The 20,013-nt window shown below is 36.0% G+C and overlaps 5 protein-coding genes across 6 annotated transcripts; 3 read left to right on the top strand and 2 right to left on the bottom strand.

Moving 5' to 3' along the window:
* Positions 1 to 507: 507 nt before the first annotated feature.
* LOC105251248 (NAD-dependent protein deacylase Sirt4) lies at positions 508 to 2,069 on the top strand. The gene is made up of 4 exons (XM_011257885.2): positions 508 to 678; positions 805 to 1,081; positions 1,153 to 1,435; positions 1,653 to 2,069. The coding sequence occupies exons 1-4, from the start codon at positions 630 to 632 to the stop codon at positions 1,992 to 1,994; spliced, it is 951 nt and encodes a 316-aa protein (XP_011256187.1). The 5' UTR covers positions 508 to 629; the 3' UTR covers positions 1,995 to 2,069.
* Positions 2,070 to 2,118: 49 nt separating this feature from the next.
* LOC105251247 (eukaryotic translation initiation factor 3 subunit H) lies at positions 2,119 to 3,320 on the bottom strand. The gene is made up of 2 exons (XM_011257884.3): positions 3,058 to 3,320; positions 2,119 to 2,985 (listed from the first exon to the last, which is right to left on the bottom strand). Exons 1-2 carry the CDS (start codon positions 3,318 to 3,320, stop codon positions 2,238 to 2,240), a joined length of 1,011 nt encoding a protein of 336 aa, XP_011256186.1. The 3' UTR covers positions 2,119 to 2,237.
* Positions 3,321 to 4,013: 693 nt separating this feature from the next.
* On the top strand, positions 4,014 to 9,459 carry LOC105251246. Its single transcript, XM_020027531.2, has 7 exons — positions 4,014 to 4,173; positions 4,238 to 6,430; positions 6,536 to 6,698; positions 6,771 to 6,931; positions 7,018 to 7,225; positions 7,332 to 8,207; positions 8,438 to 9,459. Exons 1-7 carry the CDS (start codon positions 4,090 to 4,092, stop codon positions 9,283 to 9,285), a joined length of 4,533 nt encoding a protein of 1,510 aa, XP_019883090.2. The 5' UTR covers positions 4,014 to 4,089; the 3' UTR covers positions 9,286 to 9,459.
* A 24-nt stretch (positions 9,460 to 9,483) lies between these two features.
* Positions 9,484 to 13,145, bottom strand: LOC105251245 (regulatory protein ADR1). 2 transcript variants are annotated; one of them, XM_011257881.3, is made up of 2 exons: positions 12,560 to 13,145; positions 9,484 to 11,617 (listed from the first exon to the last, which is right to left on the bottom strand). In XM_011257881.3, the coding sequence occupies exons 1-2, from the start codon at positions 12,921 to 12,923 to the stop codon at positions 10,203 to 10,205; spliced, it is 1,779 nt and encodes a 592-aa protein (XP_011256183.1). In that variant the 5' UTR covers positions 12,924 to 13,145; the 3' UTR covers positions 9,484 to 10,202. The 2 variants fall into 2 exon arrangements, with proteins under 2 accessions (XP_011256183.1, XP_011256184.1); XM_011257882.3 differs by lacking the exon at positions 12,560 to 13,145 and adding an exon at positions 12,092 to 12,544.
* A 1,076-nt stretch (positions 13,146 to 14,221) lies between these two features.
* LOC105251244 (plasminogen activator inhibitor 1 RNA-binding protein) lies at positions 14,222 to 19,683 on the top strand. The gene is made up of 6 exons (XM_011257880.3): positions 14,222 to 14,640; positions 15,775 to 15,925; positions 16,223 to 16,405; positions 16,884 to 16,955; positions 17,071 to 17,560; positions 17,652 to 19,683. Exons 1-6 carry the CDS (start codon positions 14,358 to 14,360, stop codon positions 17,733 to 17,735), a joined length of 1,263 nt encoding a protein of 420 aa, XP_011256182.2. The 5' UTR covers positions 14,222 to 14,357; the 3' UTR covers positions 17,736 to 19,683.
* The last annotated feature ends 330 nt before the right edge of the window (positions 19,684 to 20,013 follow it).

Here is a 20,013-nt window from a genome sequence, read left to right as displayed (position 1 = left end):
GCTCCATTTGATAGCCAATCGTGCGCATTCAGCGGACTCGTCAGTTGGGCAATATTACTAGACTTTCCGATATAATTCGACGCTGATTGGTCGGATCTGAAAGTAGAAACCAATCATGTTCGATTGCCATTTGATGGTGAAATCGCTGAATACATCGGTCATTGGCTATGGTCGAGAAGATGCTTCGGATGCATTGAAGCGTTTGATTGACCAATCAGATTAAAGAAATCTTTACTTCTTTGTTTTGATTGGTCGATCAAACGCTTCAAAGCATCCAAAGCGTTTTCCCGACCGCAATAATGCCTATGTTCCAAAATTCACTGCCAGCGCTGAAAATATATAATATACGTAACGTGAACTATAGATTTTCAGCACTGGCAGTGAATTTTGGAACACGCCCAATATGTACTTGTTGAAAAACCCTAGAAATTCTCTATGTGATGATCAATGAATATTGGTTTCAAATTTATCGATCAAAACGTTGGTTTTTTCAAAATGGAGTCAATAACAAGTTGTTAATATTTCATGATATAAATCGATTAAAAAAATGAAATATATTTAATATTTTTTTGTAATGTACATGTTATATAATATTTGTAATAATATAATAATAATTGTGTGTAGTCACTATGATTGTAAAACATACTTGTTGTAATGGAAAATCGATAAGATTTTGTTGTGAGTAACATTTTAGTTTATCTCTGGCAATATAAATAATTTATTTTAAATATATATATTATAATAAGAAAATATATGAGATTATAAAATTTCGTAAGAATTATATTAAGATATGTCACTTTGCAGTTCACTTATATAAATCGAATCTTGCGTTTGTTCCAAAGTGCAATCCAACAACAACAGAAGATGTAAGGAAATTAAAGGAATTTATCGATAAACATCATCGTTTATGCATATTAACCGGAGCAGGAATATCCACAGAAAGTGGGATCCCTGATTACAGATCGGCAGAAGTAGGTCTCTATGCACGAAGCAATCATAAACCAATTCTTTATAAAGAATTTTGCAACAGTGAGGCAATAAGAAGACGATACTGGGCTAGAAACTATGTAGGATGGCCAAGGTTCAAGTTTTTATAACTTGGAATCTTAGAATCTTATTTATAAGAAAATAATAAATGGAGAACTCTTACAGATTTTCTTCTCTTAAACCAAACATTACACACGAGATACTAAGAGACTTGGAATATGTTGGAAAGGTAGAATGTATAGTTACACAGAATGTAGACAATTTACATTCAAAGGCAGGAAGTAAAAAAGTAATAGAGTTGCATGGAACAGCATTCAGAATTATGTGCTTTAATTGTGATCATAAGATATATAGACATGAACTTCAAGAAGTTTTTCAAAAACTCAATCCATCTATGGTTGCAACTACTCAGATGATAAGACCTGATGGAGATGTAGAATTATCGCAGGTAAAATACAATATCTATCCACATTATATATATATATATATATATATATATGTGTGTGTGTGTGTGTGTGTGTGTGTGTGTGTGTGTGTGTGTGTGTGTATGTATGTATGTATGTATGTATGTATGTATGTATGTATGTATGTATGTATGTATGTATGTATGTATATACATGCAGTTTCTGTAATATTACATATTAATAATGAAATATATTTAACAGGCTCAAGTTGAAAATTTTAATGTTCCTGCTTGCGATAACTGTGGTGGTATTTTGAAACCAGATATAATATTTTTTGGCGAAAATATTCCACGCAATATAGTAGAAAAAGTAAAAAATAATATCGAAAATTCAGATGCTTTACTAATTTTGGGAACGAGTCTTGCTACATTCTCTTCATATAGAATTGTGTTGCAAGCAGTTGAAGCCAACAAACCAATTGCAATAGTAAATATTGGCAAAACTAGAGCTGATGAATTTATGAACTTAAAACTGGAAGGAAGATGTGGAGACATACTTTCAAAGGTCTGGCAACTGAATGCATCAAACAATTCTATAAGATGATGAAAAATGTGAATATCTTTGAAATATCAAATAATATATATAACTTATTATAGACAACTTATTCAATATTAATAAGATACAATGTATAACTTAGTTCTTTTTTTTAATTAATGAATAATGCTCAATTAAAAAGATACAATAAGTAAATAAATTCTTATTTGGAAAAAATCGTACACTTCTGTTTAATTCTCCACAAACATTCTTCTCGGATGTTATATATAAACATTCATAAATATTAATTTTTTAATGAGAAGACTTTGCCTCCTTTGCATTTTGTAGACTTTGAGTAATGTACAATTTTGCTAAACTTTGAGAACAGAATTGCGAGATGTGTTCGCTATACGTATTAATTTGCCCAGCAACAATCATTGGATTTAATCTTGGTGGAACTGGCAGAGGTCTCATCAGTTTGTTAATATCGTCATCAGGTAGCGGCGGTTCGTCCTTTGCAGCCCTAGCGGCATTTTCTTGAGCCCTCTTAGCCAAGAGTCTGTTTTTATCTTGTTGCTGTCGAACCACCAATTGTTGATATCTATTAAACTTCATAGCTTCTTGATTCAATTCGTCTACTCGATCCATCAAACATCTCAATTGATTCTCTAATACTGTAGCTGTGCCAAGATCCAAATACTTTGTGCCTTGCTCCTCAGGAATCATTTCATCCAATTCTGACATCATAATGTTTGTCAAATTACTATTCTTTATAACTACTGGAATCTCAACAAAGAGACTCTCGTATCCAATCTTCAAAGTACGCAAAGCTTCTGGAGTAAACTCATTCTCCTTGTACATTTGTATTGCTTGTGGAGTGAGCCGGTATGCTTTGAGTGTCAAAAAACCTCTGGCAGATTTTGCTGTATCGTAAATAAGCACAACTGATTCTTCGATAGAAGTTTGATAATGATATTGCGACTCCAACAAGGATAGATTTAAAAAGTTTCCAACGTCTGCACTTTGATACCAACCGACATGAAAGTGATCAACGTTCACCCTGTGAAATATGATTAAAAAAAGTGATTAAACAATTTTTGCTTTAAATGAGTTGGAATATTTCAGTTCTTACCATCTCAATCTTCGCATCATAGCAAGTTGATATTCCTCCTCGTCCATAATTTCATCATTTTTGGGGAATGGGAAGCAATTGGTGATTTCCAAGCGATTTTGTACAACCAAACCAAGTAGAGCACCTTGTGCAACTTCCATGTTACCAGCGGACTCCTCATGGCAATGTTTTACCATCTTCATTACCACGAGCCCATCGCATTGCACATAATCTATACGCGGCTCTACCTCGGGAATCCGTCTCGACGTTGTCCTCGAAACCATCTTCAACGAATTTAACTTCTCACAGTGCTAAGAGACTCTTTAACTACGTGCTTCCACCTTGATTTTAACCAAAGGAAAGAGCAATATGCCACCGAACGTCACTCGCTGTGCGTTCATAAAGCATTTCAATGGCCGCATTCAGCAGATATAACCGCTAAGTAGCAATCGAACATGATTGGTTTCTACTTTTAGGTCCGACCAATCAGCGTCGAATTACGTCGGAAAATCTAGTAATGTTGCCCAACTGTTGAGTCCGCTGAATGCGGCCAATGGAGACCTAATCTCTTGAATCGACTTTACAAGACTGATCGCGGATTGGTTACTCGCTAGAAAATTTGATACTTCCTAGAAAAATTTTTTGCTTGCAGCTCTACACATGCGCCAGATTTATTGGTGCCGGATTCCGGGAGTGTCTCGTTTGATCACGTTGCGATTGACCACAGCCAATTATATCGATTTGTGCCTAGGGTAACCAGCAACGATTGACCAATCAAAGAGTCCTATTTTGAATTGGCCAATTAGCGACGTGGTCAATCGGGTGTCACCGCCGGATTGCCCTCCACATCACGTGGTCATGCGCTCGCCAATCACGTACTGCTGAGTATGCGCGGTCCCTCACTGCGCATGTTCTAACGTCAAATCAAATTGCTACACCACCAATAATGCGCCAAGTTGCTGCTGCGCGTGCAACTTTAGAGATGCGCACGCACGCATCGTGCATGCCCGGTTAGAATAACGTAACGGGTATAGCGGCTATGTAGCCTTACAAATGGACGAAATGCATGGAAAGATTGAAACATGGAAAAGATTAATACACTTAGAGAAATTGCGATATGTATTGGAGGATATTCAGGTATGGTTCCTTGTTTATCATGTTTATCTATAAACACATGATTTATTTTTAATAATAATTTTAGATGAACATTCGTGCGCGACCTGACAACAAATCGAACGAGAATATTTTGAAATTACTGTTACCCTTGCATCATGTAGCAGACAAATGTCGCACAGCGGACAATCCAAACTGTGAAACTGGAAAGGAAATAGCTGAATTAACTAAACTGCTTTGCTCATTATTAACTAATGTACCTGATGGCAACAAGTTTGCTAAAATTTTATTTAAAATTGTTCATTGTTTGCTCTCTTTAAATCTGTATAAGGATGCAGCAGATGTCTGTTTTTATCTGCAGCCTGGCAAGTTGTATAATCCTCAAGATAATACTATGAACCTTTTGACAAAAGTATTATCTTTATGGCATATTTCTGCAAAAAATTTATATCTGACTTTTACCACTGAATCTTTAAATATAGAAAACTACAATAGTTTAAAAAGTTTCATAAAATATGAAATCAAAATGACTCAAATTGCATATAAAAATTATACAAATCAATTAATTGACGCAATAAGCAAACATTTAGATAAAATAATATCAGTTGACAAAGAAAATAAGTATTTTGATGACTTTTACAAATATATATTGGAATATTTAAAAAAAACGCAGTTGTATTTGGATAAAGATGAAAAATATGTCATATATTATCATATACTGCGTATCATATGTCATGTAATATGTAGGACTATCAACGTGACTAATATTGAATGTACAGTGAAAATATTTAATGAATTTTTCAGTTATTTCAATACTGTTTTAGCAGATGATCAAGAATGTTATCAGTGTTTTCAACAATTTCAAAGATTTTGTACAACATTTTTAGTACCAATGGAGAATCTTATATGTAACGGTGCCAAAAATATACAAGATATTGTTTCTTGTCAATTAAACATGAAAAAATATAGTGAAACAGAATGTCTAAAATGGAATGCATTGTTTATTGGAGAAATAGTTGAACCTATGTTTAAATATTGGGAAATATGCATAGAAACTGACAAACATGTAATAAAGCAATTGCTTGATACTGGCATTTTATTAGAAACAATGAACTTATTTTTACATATAGATACAAATAAATTTTATACTAAACAAGTATCAGTTGAATGCAAGTGGTGCTTAAATAAAACAGTATGTACAGTTAACAGGGATTTATATAATTCTATAATAATGAAATATAAATGTGCCAGTTTATTATGCAAATATCATGTTAAAAATATGCCGAAAAAAATGTGCATTCTTGCTAGAGCAACCTTAGAGCAAAATGTCAAATGGATTATACATGAAGTGGAAGAGAGCAAATGTAAACGCTGGATGTATTTGTGGAATATTTCTCGTACTTTAATTTATAATATGAGCAGATTATCAGAGCATGTTTATGAAGAAACCACACGTTTATATTCCTTCTTATGTCGTTCTATTTTTCAATTTCAAAAAATTGAATCAAATGTCGAGGACCTTGAAAATATTATTCCCTTGGCATTATACAACTTAAGTGCCTTGCATATAAAGAATGGTATGTATAAAGAAGCCATAACTGCATCTGCATTGAATGCCTTATTAACTTATGATCAATCAAATAAGAAAGCTTTTCATATATGGACGATTATTAAAAAAAATGTTTCTGAGAAAATTGCGCAATTAACTATACTCGACTGCCTGAAAAATGATGAAGACAAGATAAAGAATGAAATAGGCTTATCAATTGATATTTCCAAATATGATCTTATTAAGTTATGCTCATATGAAGCGAAAAGTTTGTTGGAAAAGAGTATTCCATTTACCAATGGTGTGTCGGCAGTTTTAGACAAATTCAGAAAATTAAAGCCAAGTAATTGCCAATACGCACATGTGATACAATTATTAGGATATTATTTGTTAACTTTTGAACATGATAGTTCCATTCTTACATATCATGAACAAATTATATCTGATTTGAAGCAGGACAAGTCAAATTCTGTGGCACTTTTATGCTTGGAGGCCAACTTAATTTTTTTTACATTTGTGGAGGAATTGCATATGATGAATAAGCAAACTCAAGTGGAAATGGAAAATACAAAATTTGCTCTTTATGCTCCCGAGCTACCAGAACTTGTCGAAACTAAATCTCCAAATATAGTTCCTGCTTACACTATGATAAATGTTAAAAAAGCTTCCAGCCTTATGCTAAGTTTACAAGAATGTTTAAAAAAATGGAAGCAATTGTTTAAATATAATATAGTAAGTTATGAAAGAGTATCTAGTATATGTTAGAAACAACTATTAAAGTTTTTAAGAGTTCAAAGTAAAGTAAAATAATGCAAATAAAAATTTTATTGTCAACAGAAAGATATTGTCAAGAATTGGGAACCAACTCTCGTACTTCGCATATTAATAACAGCTGGTGAATATTCTCGATTACATCGTTATGAAGAATGTGAAATTGAAGCATGGACGTTAGCATATAGATTAGCATCAGAAATCGATGATTGTCATGGGATTATTTATGGTATTTATTTATATTAGAGTAATTAAGAGAATATTATGTGTTCTTAGTAAGTTAATATAAATTTTATTATAGTCACAGCTCGTTGTATTTCATTGAGACAAATTAATTACAATTGGATTGATGTTGCTAAGCAATATGCAATAAAACACAAAAATTCCGAGGATAAAAATATAACTAATACCATTGCTATGTTTTGGATAAGCTTGGCAGATCTCTATTTTGAATATGAAGAGGTGAGACAATAGTGGAAACATACAAATATTTTTTACTAATATAAATATAAATATATGTATATGATTGTGTGATATCCATTTTTTAGTATGATGATGCTAAGAAGTTACTCTTTGAAGCTAGAAACCTACCAGGAATTTCATTTTTTGGTAATACATCTATATATTTGCTAAGCTTAGATGTTATTATACGCAATAATAGTTTGTATAATATGCAACACGAGAATTACGCTTCATACATCGTGGATAGTCTGTTTACATCCAGATGCTTAAATCAAGATCTATTGACGGAAAAATGTAATTACAAATAATAAAATTACTTGCATCTTTATTTAATTTTAAGTGAAATATACACACAAAAGTTAAACTCTATGTGATATTGTTATTGTTATTCTTTTTTTAGGGACAAACCAGGCGGATTATCTTTTCAGTTACGATGTGGTTTTCACTACGGCGATTAATTTAGCCATGAGAATAAATAGTTTATTATCCTTTCGTGGAATTAGCCCGGATTTAGTGCGACATTTAAAGTCAGCACAGAGCTTGGGCGCAGTACTTCGTGTTGCCGAATTGTTGAAATCACTGTGTTATATCGATCTATCGCGTTCACAATTAGACGATTGCGAAGTGAAACTGCAAGGTCTTGAGCACATGTTGGGCCTCGAGACAGTTCAGTCGCCAAAAGTTAAACCCGTCGAACAAACGTCTGCTTATCTCGCCGTGACTCCTACAAAGATTGTGAATGATCCTATCAGAGATACACCTCAGCACAGCGCCTCGCCAATACTCGGCAAAAGAGTTTTCAGCTTGCCAAAATTTACGCTGCATACAGAATGTAATTGCTACATGTGCGACAATGTATCATATCAATATTTAGTTTTTGCCACCACCTATATCAGAGCACAACTATATGCCATGCAAAATCAAGTCGCAATAGCTCTCGATCACTTTTACGGTGCTTTTGAAATAAGGCAGAGATTGTTCAAAGAAGAGGAATCGGTTTTGTTCGAAAACCGGCCTGATAACAAAACCGGCGTGAAGCGATTTTCTTGGCAAACACGATTCTATATCATCGATTATATTCATTTATTGATCGATTTCTGTTATTTTCTGAAAACAAATGTACCATCGAGGCAACAGAATGCGTTTGATATCGCCAATTTAGCGATCGATATATGTCACAAATATAAATTAGAAGGACATCCCGTCTACATGTCGGCTAAAGAATTAGCGTTGGATAATGATTTTCAATCGATAATGGAATTTTTAGATTGTTCAAGTATGTATATTGCTTAACATGTAACATTTTTTCTATCAAGGGGTCTACTATGTATCTCGAAAGTAGTGAAAATGTGAAAAGTGAGCAAATTTACTAGAATATTTATAATTTCGTTAGTCAACATCTAGTAAATTTGCTCATTTTTCACATTTTCACTCCTTTCGAGATACATAATAGATCTCCAGGATCTAGCTTTGAAGATTTTTTATATAACGACTTATCTGTTACAGCGTTTACAGTCCCGCAACCACATGACATTGATGTAACTAGATACACAAAAGCTTCAACTGACTCGAACGTTTGTGTTACGCCATCCGCTCAGAATCATCAACCCAAAAAACCTCTCTCGATCCGACGTAAAAGAAGTCCAGTAGCTTTAAATGTAGCTAAAATTAATATAATTTGGAGTGACGATGAAGATGACGATAGCTTGTCACCACCATTAATTACGCGCTCAACTAGAAAATTAAAGATTACAGGTGCAAAATTAACGACGAGAAAAAATTTGGAAGAAGATTTATCCGATGACGATAATTCAAATATAAAAGATTCTACACCGAAAAAAACAAAATCGGAATATGATCTAAATGGAGGAGATAGTACACAGAAAAAATCGACAAAAGATATTATAATTAAAATAGTGCCTTTAGTTCCAGATATTTCAGAAACCTTGATGGATTTGATAGACAAATCAGATGTACCTGCTACAATGGAAAACATTGATGAATTGATAAAAAAAGTAGAAAGTCTCAAAATTAACTCTAGAAAAACGCCAAGGAGAATGAATCTTGGAGATAAAACAAAATTAACAGTTGCTGATCATAATAAAAATGTAAATCAAGCCCTTGAATTACTGAAAGATATAGCTATAAATGAAAAGGCAGATGAAAATATTGATCCTCTAACACCAACAAAAATCGATAAACAGATACAAGATCAGAAGACTCCACAGTCTGAAAGAAAATTTTTTAAAACTGGAATATTGAAAAAATATGAAAACGTAAAATTAAATATAAATAATGAAACGCACAATATAAGAACAAGATCCAGTCTTAGGAAAGCTAAAGAGAAACTATGATGGAGATACTGTAAAAACTGTGTATCTTTCAAAATTTTGTAAAACACAATGACTGTATATTTCATAACAAAAAATTGAATCATTATTTTTATACAAGGAATATATCAAAGATGTAAAAATATGAAAAATTTATTTAAGTTAGACGATTATAGATTTCACATGTATTTATTTCTAATAGGATAAAAATTATATTTAAAGATTCTATTTTAGCCTTTTATTACATACTTAATAAATAAAATGATTTTGTTCTGCAATTAAATATCCTTTCAATTATAAACTCATTCAATATTTTCGACATTATTTCATATGTTTTTCATCTTATCGTATTTATTATTATTCTTAACACAAGTATCACACAAGTTTTTATTATAACATAGTAATCAACGTCTTATAACATACCTAACATAAAAACTGTGGCGTTGCAAAGGAAATTAACATGTAGATATGTTTACATGCTTATTATACAATATTGTTTTGTAATGTAGAAAGTAACTAAAAAACCTATTAGATACTTTTAGTAAATTGATTTGATAGATCGATTGTATGGATTATCATGTGTTAAATTTAAAATTTTTTGATTTCTTTGATTTACTTTTTGAACTGTTTTCAGAATATTACATGGAAGAAAATTAATTTCTCGTTTTATACAAGTATAATACATTAACACATGAAATTAAAAAATTCAGAAAAAAAATCCCAATTATAGAATAAACACAATTTATCGCGTAATAGTAAAGAGTAATAATATAATCAATATAGAAAGATGTGTCATAGAACTGAAACATTCTTAATCAGGCCACTTTTGCGCTTGTAATGAATTGTCATGCGAGTATGGACATAGGAGCTTTTTCTGTTTTTCTTGCGTATAAAAATAACAAAGTTATAATAATCAGAATAATCACAGTCTATATAAATGGCTATGATGATAATTCTAAAGCCGTGAAACATTCGTTGTTTATATCATGTTTAAGACTTAAAATCTTTGCTTCTTCCTGCGTCTTAGCCAATTCCATCAGTGCCAGAGCACCTAGCCATTTCTTATTGTCTTCCTGTATTGGTGACTTGGTTATATTGTTCTCTGTCTTAATATCAATTATTTTCGTTTCCGTTCTATCAACATTCGTTACAGTAGGTATTGTTGAAACGATCTCTACTTTGTTGCTGCTTGAACTACCAGCCAACATTAACACTGTTGGTCTCGTTTCGTTTTCACTGATGTGAAAATTGGTTGATGTATCTTGATTCGCTATCTCTTTATAAGGAGAGATGTGATCTGTGTAGTCGATATGAATCAATTCGGAATTTTCAGTGTTTGCAATGTATTCATTAATACTAGTTTTAAAAATACTCTGATTACTTGGCAAGGTACTTGGTGACTCTAAACAATTCCAATCGTTTAAAGAATCGTCAATCTTATATAGATGCTTCTCCGTTGTTTTTGAAGACTCATTATTCTGATTCATGTCCCATATTTGAGAAGAGACATAAGAAGATTCCAATTGTGCATTTTGAATTATTAGTTCGTTGTCCATATTCGATATAGATGTAGTATTGTCCGCGACAGAATTGTCTTGAATGAGTGACGTGTACCAATGTAACTCGGATGATTCCGTGGATCCATTCAGACTCTGCTTCTCATCAATTTTGTATACAGAGGTTGCACCGTTAGATCTAACTTCCCCGTTTAAATCTAACTGTGCTTGTTCTAAGCAAGCGTATCGCAGCCATCGCTTCTTTGGTTGTAATCTATCCAAAGGCCTTCTCAATGGCGTATTCGCCAACTTGGCATTTGTTGCTTCTTCGTCTTCGGATGTTTGCAGTATTGCGCAGCATGTTCCTGTCGGATCTTCATCTTGGCTTTCTTCCTGACTATCTTGACTCTCACTACAGTATAGGCGTTGACTTGGTGGTTTGCGATCGAGATTTTCTTGCTCTCCTGCCATATCCATCATCAGGCCTTTTCTAGATTTTATCCTTTTGTGGTTCTCGGCGGTGCTCTTCCACGTCTTTTTCTTTCGTTCATTCTTCCCGGTTGGTGTTCTTTCCTCTCGTTCTCTCGACATCTTGTAACGCTCCAACCATCGAGTAACATCATGCGGCAATTCCATGTTTTCAGATACTGGTTTTAATACAAAATCATCCGACCTTGTTAAATTTGCATAAGGATGATCAGGACAATGTCTATTGGCATGAGTAAATCTCGTTTCACAGCCTGGCTCGGTACATAAAAATGGTTTCTCTCCTGTATGTAGTCGTTGGTGAGTCTTTAACTGTCCCGATTGAGTAAAAGCCTTTGTGCAGCCAGGATAATCGCATAAATATGGACGTTCTCCTGTAATTATAAATGTTTTAAAGTTATAACATATATTAAATTCATATATTATCTAATGTAATATAAAAATGAGTCATTTATAACACTTAATAAACTACAAATTAATGTAGAATCTAGTAAGCAAAAATTGTTTTAGAAAGTTTTTAATATCATTAATATAGCTCATAATTTTCGATATAATAATGAAAAATAGTAATGAACCAAGAAAAAAAACTACATTATCTATACATATTCATACAGCATAAAACATTGCAGCAATATTGCGGCAATATTGCAATCAATGTTGCTGCAATGTTACAATAACAATAATATTGCTGCAATATTCTGTGCTGTATACATTTAGCACTTCACGGATATCAGTTTCCTTCGATTAATCCCGCATTCACAAAAAAATGAAAGGAAAATCATATTAGAAGAATACAATATATCACAAACAAGACGTATTTTCGAGAAACAAATTTAAACACGACGCACGGATGATCGAAAAGCGTCGCTGTAGCCTCTTTTTGTTGTCCATAGACAAAGACCGCGTGTCGTAACGGATCGCGCGTGCACGTTCCTCCCTCTCTCGCCCTCTGTCCCGCAGCCGCAAATATTAAAATCCGCGCGCAACTCGCACGCCGACGCGGTCGCCGCGTCGTAATTTCGCGCGCAATCGGCAAACATTGGCCACGCAGTGGACTCGTAAATGCGTTACGCCGAGAGCGAGACACGCGAGGCGAGCCATTTAAGTATTTAAAGCGCGGCATGATGGCCGATTGGCGGGACGCGAGCACGCGAGAGGAAGACGGACACGCGACACGCGCGTCGTTTTCTCGCGATCGTTGAATAAAGTCGCGTCGACTTTGAGTGGCGAGGGCTCCGGACGAGCGAATGGCAACGTTCCCGATAGCGCCGAGCCTGGGACGGTGCTCCGGGACGACGCGATCTCTAGTTAATCACCGGTGTGGGTGCGCAGATGCGCCTGCAGACTCTTCTCACGCGGGAACACTCGGCTGCAGTACTTGCACTTGATGTTGCTCGGCGACGTGCTCCCCTGCATCATGAGGTCCGTGAGAGCGTCGGCGCGCGGTCGGCCGCGACGGTGGCTCTCGAACCCGACGCCTTCCCGGTGGCTCCTGGACCCGACGCCGCCGCCCGCACCCGCACCGTGCTCCCTGTACTCGGGCGAGGAACACGAGCTGCCCGGACTGAGATTCACGCGCGCCTCCTCGCCCCAGTTCCACGGGTAAAACGTGTCGCAGGGACTGCGCTCCAACGCCTCCGCTGACGGCCGCGACTCCCGTTTCGGCGTGCGCAGTTCCATGATGCACTCGCTTTCTCACTCACTCGGCCCAACGCCGCCACCTCTTTCACCGCGCGGATTCGTACTTGGTCGCGAGCGGGATAACCGCCCTCGACCGGTTGGCTGACACGAGCGACCTCTTTGCCGCCGCGCGCGGTACGCGTGCCGCGTGCAACGTGCAACTGGTAAACCGCCAAAATACGCACGTATTCGCGCGACCGCGACCGCGCGGTCGAGGGAAATGGCCGACGCGTGCGCGCGCATCCGCAACGACTTATTCAACCGCGTGCGAGAGCCAAGGACGAACGGAATGAGCGAACATGCTCCGCGCGAGATGACTCGTCGAGAAAAGAGGCTTTCCAACATTTTTTTTCCTCTCTATTAAGATGTCACGCTCTGTATATTTTAATACGTGGGCGCGCGTGCAAATACGCGTTGCACGTGCGATCGTCTTGTTGCGTTTCGAGAGGAAATACGCCATGTTAACGTCACAGACACCACCGACCAATCGGAAAGCTCGATAGCTTTAGGATGGTATCCACAGCACGGCAAGCTTCGTCGGATGCATCGATTGGCTGCTATTGATAGAGACTTAAAAAATATCCCTATCCGAGAGCCAATCGGCGTGTTGGAAAAATTCGTCGCGCGACAAAAAGATATCATTCCTAAGCATCCGATTGGTCGATTCTCTCATCTTGTCTCTCTGTATTTTTTACTACGAGCGGTTGCGGATTTTCGACATTTTTTTATCAAAATATATAATAAATATTAAATAATTATATAATAAATGTATAATATATTAATAAATGTGAATCAAGTGTTGTTCGACGAATTAAGATTTTAATTCGATTCGTCGTAACGCGCAATTTAAGCGAGCTGTGAAATGTTGTCATCGCGCGCAAAATCCACGTCAATTCTGATCGAACGCCATCATTTTTCTACGTTTTGGATGACGCGATCGAGGATTGCCATCGTCGAACGTTAGCCGCGACTTTTTACAAGTTTCGAACGCGCCGAATCGCGTTTTACCGGCATCTTTCGTGGCGCTTCTGGAAATCGCGCGACTTCCCGGCGACTTTTGAACAATTGAGAGTCTCTTCGACGCCGGCTCGCTCGTCGTCATCGCACTCGAGCCGGATGAAAATTTCCGGCGCGATTTTTAACGCCTCATCCGACGCGAAAAATGAATCGTTCGATAAAAGGCTAATATTTCTGAAAACGACTTGGTTTCCTAAATACTGGCGAGGGAGATGGCGCGCTAGGCTGCCGCAAGGCGATTAAGCGATCCCTCCCCTCTCCGTACCGTGCCCTAGCGGGATAGACCTAGACCTCGTGGTGGACTGAGCACTGCGATTTCGGCCATATTGGATAGTGAATGTCTGAACTCACACAAGGGCTCGAGAGTAGCCGAAAAGCTCCACAAAATCCTCGACGACGTGAGGATACACATTCAAGATGGAAAACGAGTACACCGTCACGGTCAGGAATAAGTTCCTGCTCGCGCTCGACGAGAGCGAGGATCCTCTCGAGGTGTTAAAAGTGAAGGAACTCGAGAAAGAGGCGAAGAAGAAAGAGAGGATCTCCGAAAAGGAGAATAAAAGCAAGCAGCAGCAGCAGCAACAGCAGCAGCAGCAGCAGGACGGCCAGAAGTCCGCCAACAACAAGACGCCGAAGAGCCGCGTCATCAAGGATGCCCAGCAGCCGCCGTCCAAGACGCAGGATCCTAAAAAGGATCAAGGTTAGTCCCGGTTCTCTCCCTCGCCTCTCCGGCGCCTCGCGCGCGTCATGGCCGTCGACTCGCTCCTCGTGCTCGGCCCATGTGCTCGCCCATCTCTCCCACGATATCCTCGGGAATCCTCGCGATCGCCCTCTCCCGCCCCCCCCGGCGCCTCCCGCGCGCGCCTTCTCGATCGATCGTTCGTTGAATTTCAGCGAAGCGGCGTGTCCGCGATAGCGGCCAGCGGGCATCGCTCGGCTCCATCGGCGACCGCGTGCGCCGCGCCGGGCCGATATTTTCTAAAAATGATTTAAAAATAGGCCCTCCTGCGCCTACCTACTCGACGGTCTTATATGACTCGGAGGCGGCTACGAGTCGAATCGTGTGCGCCCCGAGACTTTTCACTACCGTGGAATATTTTTTTGATTGAGAGATTCGCGAGGCACGGACTCTCCTCTGTCTACCATCTCTCCTTTCCAAGTTCGTCCACGATGTCCGTCTTAAATGAGATTGTGAGATTACACGGGCACAATTTTATATCTTTTGCGTCCGTGCAATGGAGTTTTATAATTTTGAGTGATATTTTTTATTATGCAATATTTATGGATAACAATGGATATAGTTGATTTCTATTGCGCACTTTGGAAATGTTTGTATGATTGATTTTAAGATGCAATAGGTATTAATTTTCAGGTACTATTATTTATGAGATTCTTTGGATATTATTTATTATTTATCTTCAAATTATTTATTAACTTGAAAAATATATAAAGAATTTAAAAGGATTTTTTCAATTAAAGTTTTTGTACAATTAAGCAGGTGAATCTTTATCGGCAAATCATAAATTACATCTATTATATTTATAATATAATAATTGTAATAATTTTATATTTATCTTTTTCAAGTACAAACTTTTAGAAATTTTTCTCTGCTTTTCTCTCATTAAAATTTTTATATAAAGTAGATATTTTCCCTATAAAGTATATATAATTTAATATTTTATAAATAAATACATAATCTAGATATTAAAATAATTTATATTAAAATTGTGCAATAAAATACATTTGTGTTGGAAGTAAATATTTTAATTTAATAAAATATTTATTTACAAAGAAAAAATTTCATATTTAAATGCTTTTTATATTAATATTTTAGTCGAGAAAAAATCAGTCCAACCAAGGACAAGTGGTGGTGATCGCAATGTAAAGTTCTCCAATGAATCCAGAGAAGAGCGTAACAATAGACGTAATCGTGAAGAAGGAGAAAAACCACGAGGGCAAGGAGAGTTTAGGAGGGGTCCTCCTAGGTTAGTTTTTATAAAACAAGCAGTAAATATTACACGATTGTAGTTGAGATGTTTGGCCACTCTGTTCTAAATTATTCACATTATGCAAAAAGTTTAAATATTTCATTTAGAAAAAAAATTTATATTTATATAAATTATATAATTGCAATACATTAGCAATGTCTTTTGATCAAATGTTAACAGAACAGAATATATTTTATGTATATTGTATATAATTGAAACAAAATGTAATTATTAATGTAGATAAATGATATTCAGATGTGAAATATCTGCAATAATAATGTAATTATGTTTCAGTGAAAATCGCGAACCGCGAGAATTCAGGAATTCGAGTGAAACTCAACGCACTGAATACGGGGAGCGCCGTGGCCGTGGTGGTATGCGTGGTATGGGACGCGGACGTGGTGGCCCACGTGGACGTGTTGGTTTCGATAATCGCGGCAAACGTGAATTCGATCGCCAGTCCGGTTCCGATAAAACGTAAGTTTTAAAATATATGCAATGATGCATATGCACATACATACAGAGGGAGAGAGAGAGACAAAGCATACTTGGATATCTCTACATGATAATGTTCGCCTCGAGGTTAGCATATGCACTATATCAAGATAGTAATTATAGTCAATACCAAGTTATTTTTAAAGCACCAATAAACAAGAATATTTCTATTTTCATTGCTTTATATGCTGAATTCTTAATTTCATTTTGTTTAATTGTATTAATATTTGATTTTATTCATTTTAATTATTCTAATTTTATATACAATAGCTGAATAGCTTCTTTCAAATGTCTCTATTCTGTTACATGAATTTGTTAATTATATAAATAAACAGAAATCTTAATACATTTGTAACAATGTATGCATTATTAATTTTGTAATAACGTTATATATTATGCAACTTAATGTTTATTAATGTATATTAAATCTTAAACTATTTCATTGTTTATCTATTAACAGTGGTATTAAACCGGTGGACAAGAAAGATGGTGCTGGCAGTCATAACTGGGGCACTCATAATGACGAGATTGAGTAAGTAGTTAATACTTTGAATTTCTTATGGCTAGAGCATACACAGCTACCATAAGTATAGTTTTTTGAATCAAAAGACAACATATCTTAATTGTTATTTATTTTTTTTTTCCAGGGAAAGCCTCAATCAGGAAACTCAAGAATGGAACAATGAAAAACCAGAAACCGATCCTCAAGCACCAACTGAAGTTAAAAATGGAGAAACGGCCGCGGATACGACTGTCGAAGAGAAACCGGTCGAGGAGGAGACACGCGAACTTACTCTGGACGAATGGAAAGCTCTGCGTAGCACCCGAGCAAAGCCTCAGTACAATCTTCGAAAGGCTGGTGAAGGCGAGGATTTATCACGTTGGAAAAAGATGTACGCTCTTGAAAAGAAAAAAGAGGGCAATGAAGAGGAGGATGAGGAAGAAGAGGAGTACGACGCTGCCGCCGAGTACCCTCAGCGCGTTGGCAGACAAAAGCGTGTATTAGGTATCGAAATCCAATTTAGTGACTCGCGACGTGGTTCTGGTGGTCGTGGCCGAGGTGGCCGCGGTCGTGGCGATCGCATGAACGGACGTGGATTTGGAAATCGTGGTGCCCCGAGAGATAGCGAGTCACGCGTGAGTATATTATATAATGTATTATAAAAGTTTTTGTTTTTCTTTTTAAAAAAAAAAGATTGTATAAATCATGTGTATTTTTCGTTCGCAGCCGCAAAATGAACAAAGGTCACCGCGAAGTCGTCAAAATGCTCCAAAAGTGGACGATGAGAATGACTTTCCTTCCTTGGGATAGATAGCTTCATCTATTTACTATACAACATCCCACCATTGTCACCATCAATACATCTATTACGATAAAGCTACACTAAAAAAAAACAAATATTGCTATCAAGAATTTTGCGTTAGTGATATCATTATTAATGCATAATACACAGTACAGTTGCAGAAATGAGATACGTAATAATATCTAAAAATTCCTTTCATGGCTTGAATGCCATTGTTATATATATTGGAATATATTCGTACACACAAAAAATGTACAATGTATGAACATGAAAAAAATAGTTAAAATGATTCTTTTTTTGCACTTGTGAGGAGCCATTTTGTCAATAACTAGTCTGAGACATCGGCTAATGGATAACTCAGTCCTATACTCTTCCATCGAAATCGAGGTCAATATTGCAGCTCGCATTCCTCTATTTTTTGTGTACAGCAAAATTTTTCTTTCTCTCAGCAACTCTATTCGATTCGGATTTAAACAGATTAAAATTTCTCTCTCTTTCTCTTTTTTAGAAAAGATGCTATTTTTCAAGCATGTTTGCTGGTCCGCTTAAATTTTTTGCTCTTCCTCAATCTTTTTATATATTCTTCCTGTGATCTTTTTTGAATTCAAGATTGTAACAAATTCATGGAAGTTGTTTCCTTCTTCACAGATTATTCATCCGCTGGCCAATGTCTCAGATTAATTGCAAACAAATGACTTCCCATGAATATAAAAAAGAATCATTATCTCTATTTATTTCTCTTGCTCATACATCATACATTTTTTCTTTATATTCATACACATGCTTATGTATGAATACATGCGCCAATATGTAACAGTGGCGTTCAAATTACAAAAAGATGTGGAAAGCCGTCTGTAACTAGTCTGAGACATTACTCATCGGAAGAAGATCTGTGAAGAAGGAAACACAACTTCCATGAACTTGTTTGTAATCTTGAACTCGATTGAAACTTACGGGAAGAATATATAAGAAGATTGAGAGAGAAAGAGAGAGTTTAATTGGACTAGCAAATATGTTTGAATAGCATATATTTCAACTAACAATTTCAATCTATTTAAATCCGAATTGAAGACTAGAAAAGTTACGGAAAGAAACGAAAAAATTATGATGTACACAAAAAAATAGAAGAATACGAATTGCGGTATCGATTTCGATGACGCGTTAAAAGGCCTAAGGGAGGCTGGATATAGCATCGATACGTGCGCGAACATGTATAATATCTCTTTTTAGGCGTAAATTTTAAACGCACTTTCTGTTTTATAAGTTTTATACGATATTTGGAAAAGAAGTCCTTCCTCTCGTAACCGGCAGGTTTAATCACTTGTCATGTGTAAGATGTAAGAAACTTTTAACAGGAAGGGTATATTTCTATTTAAGAAAAACACATCGTATTAGAAAACAAATCATCTTTAAAATATGCTAAGTTTGACTTTATATATATATGTATACATAGAAAGAGAGAGCGAGAGAGAGAAAGAGAGACTTCCTTTTCGAAACTGAAGTCGATTTGTGAGGACTATATTTAAGTAAACTTATCTTGAATATGCATTGACAGTGTTTTAGGTATCTATACATATATGGATATACATATACATATATGTATTCTATGATAAATTGAAAACAGTGAGATGGTGCGCCAGGAAGGAAGACAGAACGAATGAGTCTACACTCATTATTACGTTATACTTACGCGTTCTTATATTCTTAATTACGAACTAATATTAGTTATTTACTATATATTTGTTATACAATTAAAGAAATAATCGCAGCCAAAAGATTCATCTCTTGTTCATTATAGAGACAAAAAAAAGAGAACAGGAAAACTTTATGGAACTGTTTGAAATTTAGGTACATGTGTAAATAACATTTACAATAATAAATTGTGACGATGATCGGATGACTTGTGTGAATTCGATTGGTAATTGTATCTGTGGGTAATAAGACTAGGCAAATGTATACTTTTCTCTTTTCTTCATCCTTGTACAAGGGAGAAAACGTAAGTACAAAGGTATATACTACTTGAATCTTGCGCGAAAGGGAAAAGATCTTTCCGATTTCGAGAATTTACTATAAGTTCTGGCAGCAATGTGATTGTTTTTCTTTTGCCAAGTAACTGAAAATCAATTTCATATTTTAAAAATATTAGATCGTTTGAATTTGCCGCCTGTACTCGTAACAAACGCCATTTCGATCGTACGGTACTAATTTCAGGTTCTAGAATTGTGTCGAATGTGCTATTCAATTTTTTATTTTTCCTGTACTACTGTGTACAAATTGCATGTAATT

This window comes from Camponotus floridanus, unplaced genomic scaffold, assembly GCF_003227725.1.
Source record: "Camponotus floridanus strain SB8 unplaced genomic scaffold, Cflo_v7.5 scaffold16, whole genome shotgun sequence".
NCBI classification, from domain to species: domain Eukaryota; kingdom Metazoa; phylum Arthropoda; class Insecta; order Hymenoptera; family Formicidae; genus Camponotus; species Camponotus floridanus.
This window is presented reverse-complemented; position numbering and strand designations above follow the sequence as displayed.

Coding starts and splice junctions, on each gene's coding strand:
- LOC105251248 (XM_011257885.2), top strand. CDS start 630: ATGATTGTAAAACATACTTGTTGTAATGGAAAATCGATAAGATTTTGT. Junction 679..804: donor AAAATCGATAAGATTTTGTT/GTGAGTAACATT, acceptor GTCACTTTGCAG/TTCACTTATATAAATCGAAT. Junction 1,082..1,152: donor AACTATGTAGGATGGCCAAG/GTTCAAGTTTTT, acceptor GAACTCTTACAG/ATTTTCTTCTCTTAAACCAA.
- LOC105251247 (XM_011257884.3), bottom strand. CDS start 3,320: ATGGTTTCGAGGACAACGTCGAGACGGATTCCCGAGGTAGAGCCGCGT. Junction 2,986..3,057: donor ATGATGCGAAGATTGAGATG/GTAAGAACTGAA, acceptor CATATTTCACAG/GGTGAACGTTGATCACTTTC.
- LOC105251246 (XM_020027531.2), top strand. CDS start 4,090: ATGGACGAAATGCATGGAAAGATTGAAACATGGAAAAGATTAATACAC. Junction 7,226..7,331: donor AGATCTATTGACGGAAAAAT/GTAATTACAAAT, acceptor TTCTTTTTTTAG/GGACAAACCAGGCGGATTAT. Junction 8,208..8,437: donor GGAATTTTTAGATTGTTCAA/GTATGTATATTG, acceptor TATCTGTTACAG/CGTTTACAGTCCCGCAACCA.
- LOC105251245 (XM_011257881.3), bottom strand. CDS start 12,923: ATGGAACTGCGCACGCCGAAACGGGAGTCGCGGCCGTCAGCGGAGGCG. Junction 11,618..12,559: donor GCATCTGCGCACCCACACCG/GTGATTAACTAG, acceptor TTATAATTACAG/GAGAACGTCCATATTTATGC.
- LOC105251244 (XM_011257880.3), top strand. CDS start 14,358: ATGGAAAACGAGTACACCGTCACGGTCAGGAATAAGTTCCTGCTCGCG. Junction 14,641..15,774: donor GGATCCTAAAAAGGATCAAG/GTTAGTCCCGGT, acceptor TTAATATTTTAG/TCGAGAAAAAATCAGTCCAA. Junction 16,406..16,883: donor CAGTCCGGTTCCGATAAAAC/GTAAGTTTTAAA, acceptor ATCTATTAACAG/TGGTATTAAACCGGTGGACA.